Consider the following 12,500-nt stretch of genomic DNA (forward strand, 5'->3'; position numbering starts at 1 on the left):
TATTGATCAGAAATACTGATGTTCAGCAGAGTGTGTGTGTTCAGTCTAAATAAACTGTTTGTGTGCAAAAAACACCTTTTATTCTGTGTGGAACGTGTGTGTGTGTGTGTGTGTGTGTGTGTGTGTGTGTGTGTGTGTGTGTGTGTGTGTGTGTGTGTGTGTGTGTGTGAGAGAGAGAGAGAGAGAGAGAGATGACAGACTACATTACCCATGATGCAGTTCTGCATGCAGTGTTCAGTGTATGGCGGTGCAGTGTTCTGCAGTCCGGGTCTCCACAGTGAGCGCATCACACACTGTAGAAAGTGATTCGCTCCTAAAGTGTGTAAACCCATTGCATTAAAAGCAACAAGTTGACTTTACAAAAGTAATGCAAGTAAACCCTTTGTGTGCTGGAACTGTTAAGTTGACTTAATCTTTATAATTATGCTAATTGTACTCACTTTGTTAAAAATTAAAGTAAACTGTTCACTTTTGTTCAAATACACATTTATTATATTTGGGTGTTTCCCAGCTTTCCTGTATCTCGTCAGGATGACAGTAACAGTAGTAAATCTGCTCCAGTGTGTCTACTAAACTCAATACAGACTATAAGCGTACATCATACAGACTTAATGATGCTCAAATATGTAATATTGTTATAATTACAGTAATTATTTGGAAACAGACGTGCTAAAATACATTGGAAAAAGGGATTGGTTGACTAAATTATTGAGTTCAAATTCTAATAATTAATTCAACTTAACAGTTTCAACTTACAGTGGGTTTACTTACATTTATAAAGTCAACTTGTTGCTTTTAAGGCCATTGGTTTACTCTCTTTAAGCAGCTCATCACTTTACAGTGTGTAGAGTATAGTGAACATCACTGCACTACAGAGAAACCTGGAGGATCAACACAAACAGGAACTAAAAGAGCTTTGACCACAGATAAGATCATTATTACAGCTTATATTGTATTAAAATGCCAAGCATGCTGTTATTATAATGACACAGTGAAGCAGAAGAGCAGACGCATCTGTGTTTCTGAGAGGGATCAGTGGCGCAAGCAGGATTGTGTGGAGGGGCGCACACGCAGTGTCAGTAGTAGCGGGCTTTTATTTTGAAGGACCGTCAGCTGCTGTTGCGACTCTTATTTTGACAGGTCTCCGTCTGGCGCCGGGACTCTTATTTTGACAGCCCGTCTGCGGACGTCGCGGCCCGTGAGCGCAGAGCAGCTTCGCGTCGCGATTCTCCGCTAATAAACTGCGCTTCGGTGTTAAAGCGGTGATGCGGTGTGTGTGTGCGCTCTAAACACATCCTCAGGTGAGCCTGACACAGGTAACGCACACACCCGCTCTGCGCTTACTGTAGGTGTCACACTGATCCTGCAGATGTGTGCGCGCGCGCGCGCGCGTTACTGTATTGCTGTCTCTGTTTATCCGTGTACATGTTTACTGCACTACAGTATATCTATAATGAGTGTGTGTGTGTATATATACATATATGTGTGTGTGTGTGTGTGTTATATGTCTCAGTATATACACACAGGTCTGTCCCTGTATATCAGTATATGTTGTATTATATTTATATCAATGACAGTAATGATGTCGAGTAAACTGCGAGACAGTGAGAGTTAAACTACAGTGAAGCTGAGCTCAGACTGAGTCCTGCTCAATAAACCCTGCAGTGATGATGGAGCACGGAGGAGCTGTCGTCTGCCGAAGAACAGGACTCATCATTACAAAGTTGGACAGATGTGTGTGACCGATACACACTCGCGTCTTGCGCAGCACTGTGTGTGTGACCGATACACACTCGCGTCTTGTGTTTGGAGTTCAGCTTCAGCAGCAGTGTTCATTACTGTCAGTTCCAGAGCAGTGACCAATCAGACACACCTGTGCCGCTGCAGCCCTACTGCACATCTGTGTGTGTGTTTCATCTGTGTATATCTGTGTGTGTGTGTGTGTGTGTGTGTGTGTGTGTTTCATCTGTGTATACCTCTCTGTGTGTATATCTTTGTGTGTGTGTGTGTTTCATCAGTGTATATCTGTGTGTGTGTGTGTGTGTGTCTGTGTGTGTTTCATCTGTGTATACCTCTGTGTGTGTGTGTATTTTCAGAGAGGCGTGTGTTGCCATGGCGTCGGCTCCGGAGGCCGTGCACTACATCCACCTGCAGAACTCGAGTCAGTCGGTGCTGGAGGCGCTGCGGTCCCAGCGCAGGAAAGGGCTGTTCTGCGACGTGACGGTGCGGATCCACGACGCGTCTCTGCGCGCTCACGCCTGCGTGCTGGCGGCCGGAAGCCCCTTCTTCCAGGACAAGCTGCTGCTGGGGCACTCGGAGATCTCGGTGCCGCCGCTGGTGCCTGCGGAGACGGTGCGGCAGCTGGTGGACTTCATGTACTCCGGGTCGCTGGTGGTGCTGCACTCGCAGGCGCTCTGCATCCTGACCGCCGCCTCCATCCTGCAGATCAAGACGGTCATCGACGAGTGCACGCAGATCATCTCGCAGCGCCGCGCCGCCGTGGAGGCCGCCGCCGCCGCTGCAGCAGGGGGAGGGGCCGGGGTCGGGCCCCTGGGGGCCGCTCTGCCCAAACAGGAGGAGGCTGACGGCGGGAAGGCCCGCGAGAACGCCGCGCTGCAGGGATACGCCTACAACATGGCCGCCGACTGCGGATCCGACATGGCGGCCGCTCTGGGCGGGGCTCAGGGGGATGGTGGCGGTCTGGAGGGGGGCGGAGTTGGCCCTCTGATGCCGCTCGCTGAGCTAGGGGGCGGGGCCATGTGCAGAGGGGAGGGGCTGGGCGTGGCGGGGGGAGGGGCCATGCTGAAGCCCAGCAGCTGCTCGCAGGAGATCTACATGCTGAGCGCGGAGCGCGGCGGACAGAACATCGCCGCTAACGAACGCGGAGGCGTGGAGTACGGCAGCGTAGGGGCGGACCTGGGGGCGGAGCTCGGGGGCGGAGTCGAACGCTTCAGCGAAGAGGAGGAAAGAGAGATGCAGGAGGCGGAGCGAGAGGCGGAGCGTGACCGGCAGACTGCACACACACGCAAACAGAGACAGCCGCTGCGCCTGCAGGTAACACACACACACACACACCAAAAACACACACTCCTTGCTCCAGGTTTGTCAGCTAATGTGTGTGTGTTTGCATGCAGGTGCTGGGCGGAGCCGAGGTGGTGGTGAAGAACGAAGGTGTGCAGGAAGGGGAGGGGCTATTCGAGATGGACGAGCGAGGAAACACCTCACACCAGCACAGCTACACACAGGTGAGAGAGGGAGAGAGAGTGTGTGTGTGTGTGTGTGTGTGTGTGTGAGAGTGAGAGTGAGGGGGAGAGTGATTGTTCACTGTGTGTGTGTGTGTGTGTGTGTGTGTGTGTGTGTGTGTGTGAGAGTAAGAGTGAGGGGGAGAGTGATTGTTCACTGTGTGTGTGTGTGTGTGTGTGTGTGTGTGTGTGTGTGTTTCAGGCTGGGTTCTACGAGGACTCGTCTGTCTTCTCAGGGGGGTTCTGGTCTCAGTCGGACCCTCAGTCTCTGGGCTCTAACCCTCGAGCTCGAGTCAGCAAACCTCCGTCTCCACCCGCAGCGCAGGTCTGAGCACTTACACACACACACACACACACACACACGCTCGCTCGCTCGCTCTACATCAGCTCTGTGTTTTCTCAGATGCTTTTCCAGTTTCCCGCCAGCGAATCACAGTCCTCCTCCTTCTTTGTGGGCGGACCCATGGTGATCGACAACTTAGCTGATTCGTGCCAGCAGGCCCCGCCCCCTGCACCCCTGACCCCAGCTCCGCCCCCCTCCACCCCATCATGCATTGCGGGTCCGAGCTTCACACCGACGGGCTCCGAGACGTCCTTCGACTGCAGCCACTGCGGGAAATCACTGCGCTCCCGCAAGAACTACAGCAAACACATGTTCATCCACTCCGGTACGCACGACCCGTCTGTGTGTAGACCACTGATGAGTTCACGATGAGTGCACACACACACACACACACACACACACACACACACACACACACACTAATCATGCAAGACACACACACACACCACACACCACACACACACACACCACACACCACACACACACACACACACACACACACACCACACACCACACACACACCACACACCACACACACACACACACCACACACACACACACACACACACACCACACACCACACACCACACACACACCACACACCACACACACACACACACACGCACACACACACACACTAATCATGCAGGACGCACACACACACACACACACGCACTAATCATGCAGGACGCGCACACACACACACACACACACACACACACACTAATCATGCAAGACACCCACACACACACACACACACACACACACACTTGTGTACACAGTTGTTGTGAATAAAAGATGAAGGTTTGTCGGCTTCTGCAAAGTTCTGTTCTGTGTTTTGTCCAGCGTTATAAGCTCACAGTGTGTGTGTGTGTGTGTGTGTGTGTGTTCAGGCCAGAAGCCTCATCAGTGCAGCATCTGCTGGCGCTCCTTCTCTCTGCGGGATTACCTGCTGAAGCACATGGTGGTGCACACGGGCGTGCGGGCGTTCCAGTGCTCCGTCTGCAGCAAGCGCTTCACGCAGAAGAGCTCGCTCAACGTGCACATGCGCACACACCGCGTGGAGCGCACCTTCACCTGCGCCGTCTGCCACCGCGCCTTCACACACCGCACGCTGCTGGAGAGACACGCCCTGCAGCACCAGCACGCCCCGCCCATCAAACCAGCCGCCACTCACATGGAGCAGGGCGGGGCCAGTGGACCGGGCTCCGCCTCCTAGAGGAACGAGCAGGTTCAACAATCAGACCCGGGAGCTTTAACACACACACACAAATACACACACACATATGCACATATACATACATACACAAATACACACACACACATATACACATATACATACACAAATACACACACACACACATGCACACAGAGATGCACTTGTACAAACACACAGACACACACATTAATATGCACACAAATACAGACAATCAGATGCACACACACACAAACACACACACACACACACACACACTCACCTAACGCGCACACACACACACACACACTCAGCCTCTTCAACCCAGAAAACCTCATAAACACACAAACCTCATGGAGTGACCCACACTACCCCACACACACCGGTGCGTGCGTGCGTGCCGGCGGGACTCTCTCAGTGTTGTCAGTGTTTGATCTGTGTTGTGGACATTTCTCGGACTCATCAGAACCACGATGACCTCAGGACCAGACGAGCAGGATCGATTACCTCCATTTTGATTTGAGCATGGCCTCCATTTCTACATTTGTATCAGCGCTGTGCTACTCTGCCCATGTTTGTATGGTGACGCGCTCTGCCGGTGTGTGTTGGGCTTGGCTGCTGCGCGCGGCCTCAGATGTATTCTGCTCGCTTTGGTTTGCGTATCTAGCATGTGCTCGCTTTCGCTGCATGACGCTGCATTAAATGCATTGTGACGTTTGGCTGGCGTCGTCTCCTTTATTCCGCCGTGTGCTGGTCGGCCGGGTCGAGGGTCACCAAGCAGGTCTGGTTTAGAGACATCTCAGTCCTGCTGGAGATCAAGTTCATCCCGACGCCGCTGATGTCCTGATCGTCACGCAGACGCGAGGAGAATAGCGGTTGTGTCGGTACGTTTAGTTCCAGCAAATCCTTCGGTTCATTGGAGTCGAGTGAGGGCAGGGGCTGTTCCACAAACCAGGCTCACAGTAAAAGCCAGGCTTACTTTGGTTAGTCAGGGTTATTAATGGCAGATTCGGATTGATAAATCAAATTTAGGATTGTTTAAACTCGGTTACTCAACTGATGTTGGGAAACGAGCCTGATCAGGCGCAGGTTCACTCTCAGGCTTAAGTTCAGGCTTAATCAAGGTCATGTGAACATCCACCTGCCCTAACCGGGGCCATTCTAGTTCACTTGATGATCATTCACTTTACATTCATTCTCCTTCAGCTTAGTCCCTTTATTAATCAGGGGTCGCCACAGTGGAATGAACCGCCAACTTATCCAGCATATGTTTTACACAGCAGATGCCTTTCCAGCTGCAACCCATCACTGGGGAACACCCATACACACTCATACACTACGGGCAGTGTAGTTGATCAGTTCCCCTATAGCGCATGTGTTTGGACTGTGGGGGAAACCGGAGCACCCGGAGGAAACCCACACCAACACGGGGAGAACATGCAAACTCCACACAGAAACACCAACCGACCCAGCCGAGACTCAAACCAGAGACCTTCTTCTTTAATCTGAATGTGCTGACGATAAGCACATGTTCAGTGTTAACGGGAGTCTGCAATGCACACAAGAACAATCTGAATGTATTTTCACAAGTATGAGCGTTGTTGTCCTGAATAATGGCCTGTGTTTAAAATCCTCCGTTTGCTGTCCGCCTCCTCTCCTGCTCTGTTGTGACCTGTAGGTTTTTATTATGTTTCTTATGTTTGATCTGTAAACACTAACGCGGCTCGCTCCCTGTGAACATCGCTGTGTCTTTAGCACACAACATAACTGATGCAGCCTTGCCCACCCTCAGGGTTTCAGGACAGTAGCGAGCACGAGCAGTATTCAGATTATTTCAGCTGGACTAAGATTAGTCGGGTCACAGGATCTTCATCTTGCTGATATTGTAGACACAACACAGCATAATGACGAGCACGACTAGATCAGCTCAGATCCTGACCATGACTCAGTGTTAAATGCTGATCTAATGCTAATGCTAATGTGAGTGAGAGTCAGTCGACCACAGTTCTTCATGTAGAATCAGGAATCTGACACATGTTTTGTTTTTACAAATACAGAAAGATTTGAGCAGTGAGTCAACTTCAATCAGAAAATGTGGAACAGCAGGGACTGAAGCTGTGCACTTTTGCTTACGTATAAAAAAATCTCCAAACAAGATAAAAAGTTGAAGATAAATTCTTTAGATTTATGTGAAGATTCTGAGAAATAACAAATAACTTCTTTTAAACTAAGAGATTGTGCAAAGGTAGGAGAGGAGTTTAAATAACGATGAGATCAGACCAAAATTTCTGAACAAATTCACACGTACAAAATAAATGTATTAAAGTTTCATCATCCTCACCACAAAATGCACAACTACTCGGAAAATCAACATATCTGGAAACAAATGAGTTAGCCGGATATATTTTATGCAATATTTTAAAGTGGATTTCTTTAGTTTTATTAGGAAGGAAGTATTTATGAGGCAACAACCAAGCTAATCTCCAATCTATATTATTAACTAATGCAGCCCAATGAAATTTGCCTCGTGGAACAATACGATTTCTCTGCTGAAGAATTAGATGAATATGCTTATTATTGCATTTCTTATCATGAAAGTCAAAGCCTTCCAGTACTAATGCTGATTCTTTCATATTTGCTGTATTGTATTGTATATGAGTTTTGAGCAGATGCATTAATCCTGTAGGGATAGCTCTAAGAACAGTTGTATATTCTCTAAAGGGAATAGGAAAGTCATGAACAGTCATAAAGCGCTCATAAGACAGTAAATTACCAAAATCATCAAATAAAGAAAGTAAATAAATTACAACCTTTTTTTATTTTATTTTTTATTTTATTAACAAGTACATAACTATACAATACTATACAGAAAAAAATACATGCCACAGTGTATATTGATATATATAAAATAAAAAAATAAATAAAAAACATTCAGTAAATGAAAATCTTATATTCCTTAAAAATATTACAAGTCTTCTTTGCTTTGTTATTAACAATGTTTTCCAAACTTGTGCAGTAGTCCTTAGTCTCTTGAAGAAAGTGAACAAAATTTGGCTTTGATCCAGTCCATTTTTTTTATGTATATGAAACTTTCCCAAAATAATAAAAAGTTGTACCAGAAAGGTAATTTTTTTGCATGTATTAAAATAATAAATGCAAATATCAAATTTTTTTAACTTAAACACAATATTTGTTTTCCTTCTTAGAAAATTTTCCACATCCACCCAGAAAATCCTTGTATATATACAATTACAAAACATGTGGACAATAGATTCCTTTTCCATACAACAAAAATCACAGAAATAATCGATATCCAAATTAAATCTCTCCAAAACCTCTTTAACTGGATATATACTAAAATAAATTACAACCTGAGAAGATGTGTGGAGTCTGTGTGACGTCATTCTAGTTGACCCAATAGCTGATGGTGGGCGGAGTTATGCAGATGATGCTGGCGGAGTTATGCAGATGATGCTGGCTGTGTGTCTAATATTTCAGACTGCTGTGGTGTACTGTGTGCATCATTTAAGTTATATGTCATGGATGAATTATACAGAGCTCATCTTTACATCAAATCTGGAGCTTATCTTTTCTCCTAGCCCTTGTTGTGAGCTGTCTGGTGTATATTAGTGCTTGTGCTGGACGCCATGTGAGAATCCAGCGTTCGCGTTTGCGCATGAGCTTCTGTTCATGGTGAATATGACAGCAGTGTTTGAGGGTCACTCAGATAATCGCGGGGCTCCGGGCGACTGACAATAGTACTTATAGGACGGGCCAATGCAGGGATCTGGGTCAGCTCTTGGGCGCTGGTCGTGTGTGGGTCAGACAGGTGTTCCGCCGCTGGAGATCAGTGTTTCCTCCTCTGGTGCTGAATCTGGCTGCAGTCTCTGATTAGAAAAAAACATTAACTTGAATAAATCCCCTGTGTGCTGCTGACATATTCCCGCAAGATGAGTTCTGATCAGCCACATCAGCTCTTCATACGCTTTAGCTGTTAAACTGTTGTGATGAACTGATGTGGATCTGGTTCTGGGGTTGTGCTGAGCTGACTTTCATATTTAGGGCTGTTACATATCAACATGTTCCCCCGTCACCCTCCTCTGGACCGCAGTTCTGGCAGAATGGACTGCTCATCACAGTGGATCACCCAGATGAAGAGCCTCATCTGCACTTCTGTAGTTCGCGCACACACTCAGCTGTCAGCTGGGGTTGATCGACTGCGCATGCGCCACAGCACGAGCATGCGCTCAAGGCTTTTTGAGAAACTTGCGGGCAGCTGAGAGAGTCGCAGTCGAGCTTCAGGTTGTTTGTTTTTCCCGTCCAGAGACTGAAGAATAGCGAACGGTGAGCGGCACCAATATACTGACACACACACACACACACACACACACACACACACACACACACACGGGGATATTAATCACTGACGCAGGTAATGTGCGCACACTGAGCTCGGGTCTGCTGTTCTGGAGCTCCAGCCCTCAGTGTGTGTTCACTGACAGATGCAGAAGTTGGTTCTATCGCTTGTGTGTGTGTGTGTGTGTGTGTGTGTGTGTGTGTGTGTGTGTGTGTGTGTGTGTGTGTGTGTGTGTATGTGTGTGTGTGTGTGTGTGTGTGTGTGTGTGTGTGTGTGTGTGTGTGTGTGTGTGTATGTGTGTGTGTGCTGCTCGTGCTGATGTTAAGGGTCAGACAGCTGATCGTTACTAGGTGAAAGTTCACCGACTCGCCTCCGCGCTGCACTGAGCGCCTTCATCACCGTCAGATAACAGTGACCGACTGCGCTAAAGCTGAACTATGAGCCTATGTATAAATCACCTGCTGTGTTTAATCCACCTGTGTTTAACACACAACACGGCTGATGGAAACGCCAAGATGCACATCATCCTTAAAAATGCTGCGCATAACAGATGAGGAGGAACTGCATATCGGATAAGAAGAGATGCGCATACACTGATGGAAACACTTTTACTGAACACACTCCAGTGTGTGTGTTAATAAAGGTGACGTGATGTTATGAGAGTTCATGTGATGATGACAGTGTGTGTGAATGGGTAATCCAGCAGGCGGAGCACACTGCAGCACACCTGACATGTTGATTTGCTCACTCTATAAAGCCTGCAGCGCATGCAGAGGCCACATGAGGGCGCACTAACACAGCTCTAACTACTCAAACGATGATTTAACTAATTATAACTACTCAAACGATGATTATTAGTCATTTTTTCTGTAGTCTTCTTAAACAAGCTAATTAAAAAAACAAAACTCTAAATAATCTCCATGTTCATGTATTTGACAAGTCACTCTGTGTTGTAGGACAGCACACTTCTGTTACTGGCGTACATCAGGGCACAGTTCAGCAGCTGGACACGTCAGCAGATGCTAATCAAGTCTTTCTTGGCCTCCGCTAATTATTATAATGATGTCCGCATGATCTTTAACAAACACAGGAGATTTCCTCAGTGTTTGCTGTAAAACACAGATAATTCTCCTGGACTCGTGATAACTCTCATTTCTTACAGTTTGTCTTGAATTAAAGCAGTTTTAAATAAAGATAAGCAGGTTTAAGGTCAGTGCATCAGCCTCCTTAACTAATATTCACTGTGTATTGTTAAATGTCTACAGGACAGAGCAGTTACACAACAACTTGACTAATTATTCCAACTCTCCTAGTTAACATAACCTGGTGAAGTCTTTAGATGACACTTCAGTCTGAATCCCACTGTCTTGCTCAATAACTAAAGTGACTGTCCCCATGAGGGACATAAACAGTAGACATTAGTCTTAGCTGGTCAGGCTGGGAGATGACCAGCTAAAACCAGCTTGACCAGCCTATCCAAGCTGGGAGTCCAGCCAAAACCAGCTATATCCAGCTTAAACCATGCCGGTCAAGCTGGTTTTAGCTGGATTTGGCTGGTCATTTTCCAGCCTGACCAGCTAAGACCAGGCTGGAAATAGCTGGAAACCAGCCTGGAAACGGCCAAAACCCCTCTAAAACCAGCCTGGTCAACCAGCTAAAACCAGCCAACCAGCCTGGGCAGACTTAAGCTGGATTTTTCAGCAGGGATGAGCGGGACTGAAAACTAAACTGGATCACTGCATTACATCTGTTCTCCAGCACTTAGCGACTGTTTGCAAGTTCAAGACACATTTCCTCTCGTAACCCTATGCACAGTCGATCTCTGATCAATACCGGCCTCTGCAGAGTCGAGCACTTCCCCTGTTCAGAGTTTTGAAATCGCTATTGAAAGCAGGAGTCTAATATAATCCACAGTGGACATGTTGATAGTGTTTCACAGCATGAGCTTGACTGAAGCACACACGTCAACATCGAGATGTGAAAATCAGGAAATGCCCACCATAATGAGAGATTTCCCCCTGAAACACTCCCCAAATGACTAAACATGTTGATTTGGAGCTGTTTCATTGTAAATAAACAGTTGAACGGTCAGTAATGCGTTTTATTATTATTATTTACAAAAGAAAAAAGAAATAGTGTACATCAGCCGCAAACACATGAGCAAACAGATGAGCAAACAGATGAGCAAACACATGAGCGTGTTAAAACTAGCTCTCCTGATGAAACAGAATCCAGCTCATCTCATCAGCGTGTTCACAGTGTCACTCACTCACTCTGATGTAAGAGCAGCTCATGAAGCTCTCATTTATTTAGATTTTCTGTTTGATTACATTAAACAACAGAGGCGTCACTTTAACAATGCACACATCTAACATTACAATGACGGCATTCGACTTCTCTCCTGACTGCTTATGCTCATTTAGGATGAAATTACCTGTGTTTGAAAATAAAACCCACCAAGATGGACATCTTCACATATTACTGATATTAATAATGTGTACATGTCTGTTCAAACACTCACCCAAAACCCAGACTTCTGCTCCTCTTCAAATGGCGTGTACAGAATGCATTTGGGAAGCGGCGTCTGTTAATCGGTATGGAGCGCGTCAGCTGACAGTCACGCAGCGCTGTATGACTGTTCTGAGGATTGCATATGGAGGGGAGACGACACCCGTAATGAAAAGGAAGGGAATCCTGCTGTTTTCTATTCATTTAAAGTGTTTTCATGCCTGAACAAAGCGAAAGCGCAGAACAGACGCACATCCAAGAGCACGGAGCGGCCCCTGGTGGTTCGGCGGTATGGGTTGTGTATAGGGAGGGTCGGCTCTTTACTGTTTATTTGCCGCCCTGCAGAGAAAGACTGAAACTACGGGAGAATTACGGGAAAACACCTTTACAGGATCATAGCGGGACAGAACTGTAAAATACAGGAGAATCCTGGGAAAAATGAGGGTTTGACGGGTCTGGACTGAAGTTGAATCTTTCTATGACCTGTGTGAACTCGGGGGTGAACCTCTGACAGATGCGGGGAACTGATGCGCGCAGCGCCGCCACTGACAGAGAGAGCGACAGAGAGAGGCCTCAGTCATGTCTCCGCAGTCTGCCGCCGATGGCTGATCTCACCTCTCCGTGGCGTCTTAACACCAAAATACACGTCCAAATTTAGGGGGGCAGAGGGGGGGCAAGCTTATTGACACGGTGCACTGCCCCCCCAGAACCAGCACTGGCGTGTTCACCGTGTGTCAGGATTGTGCTCTGAGGCGCAGTAAACTCTGACTTCACTGCTGATCTGCAGATCTTCAGGAGCTGTTGATGTCGTCCTCTTCGGCTGGCTGATGGGAGCGCTGCTGTATTCACACGTCT

At 47.3% G+C, this 12,500-nt stretch overlaps 3 protein-coding genes across 7 annotated transcripts in view; all 3 read left to right on the plus strand.

The window, feature by feature from the left end:
* Positions 1–79, plus strand: part of tmc7 (transmembrane channel like 7) — an 8,293-nt gene extending 8,214 nt beyond the window's left edge. For both annotated transcript variants that reach the window (XM_073908956.1, XM_073908958.1), the window contains one exon: positions 1–79. This exon is cut by the window's left edge and continues 629 nt beyond it. The gene's annotated coding sequence lies outside the window, so the exon portion shown is untranslated.
* A 1,077-nt stretch (positions 80–1,156) lies between these two features.
* Positions 1,157–5,497, plus strand: zgc:76872. Of its 2 annotated transcripts, none has more exons than XM_073928363.1 (6): positions 1,157–1,316; positions 2,097–3,054; positions 3,135–3,245; positions 3,445–3,567; positions 3,646–3,910; positions 4,479–5,497. In XM_073928363.1, the coding sequence occupies exons 2-6, from the start codon at positions 2,113–2,115 to the stop codon at positions 4,802–4,804; spliced, it is 1,767 nt and encodes a 588-aa protein (XP_073784464.1). In that variant the 5' UTR covers positions 1,157–1,316; positions 2,097–2,112; the 3' UTR covers positions 4,805–5,497.
* Positions 5,498–9,039: 3,542 nt separating this feature from the next.
* Positions 9,040–12,500, plus strand: part of LOC101884216 (acyl-CoA dehydrogenase family member 11-like) — a 15,655-nt gene continuing 12,194 nt past the window's right edge. For all 3 annotated transcript variants that reach the window (XM_073908967.1, XM_073908974.1, XM_073908964.1), the window contains exon 1: positions 9,040–9,124. The gene's annotated coding sequence lies outside the window, so the exon portion shown is untranslated. The remainder of the gene's footprint in view (positions 9,125–12,500) is intronic.

This window comes from Danio rerio, chromosome 1 (genome assembly GCF_049306965.1).
Source record: "Danio rerio strain Tuebingen ecotype United States chromosome 1, GRCz12tu, whole genome shotgun sequence".
Lineage (NCBI taxonomy): Eukaryota > Metazoa > Chordata > Actinopteri > Cypriniformes > Danionidae > Danio > Danio rerio.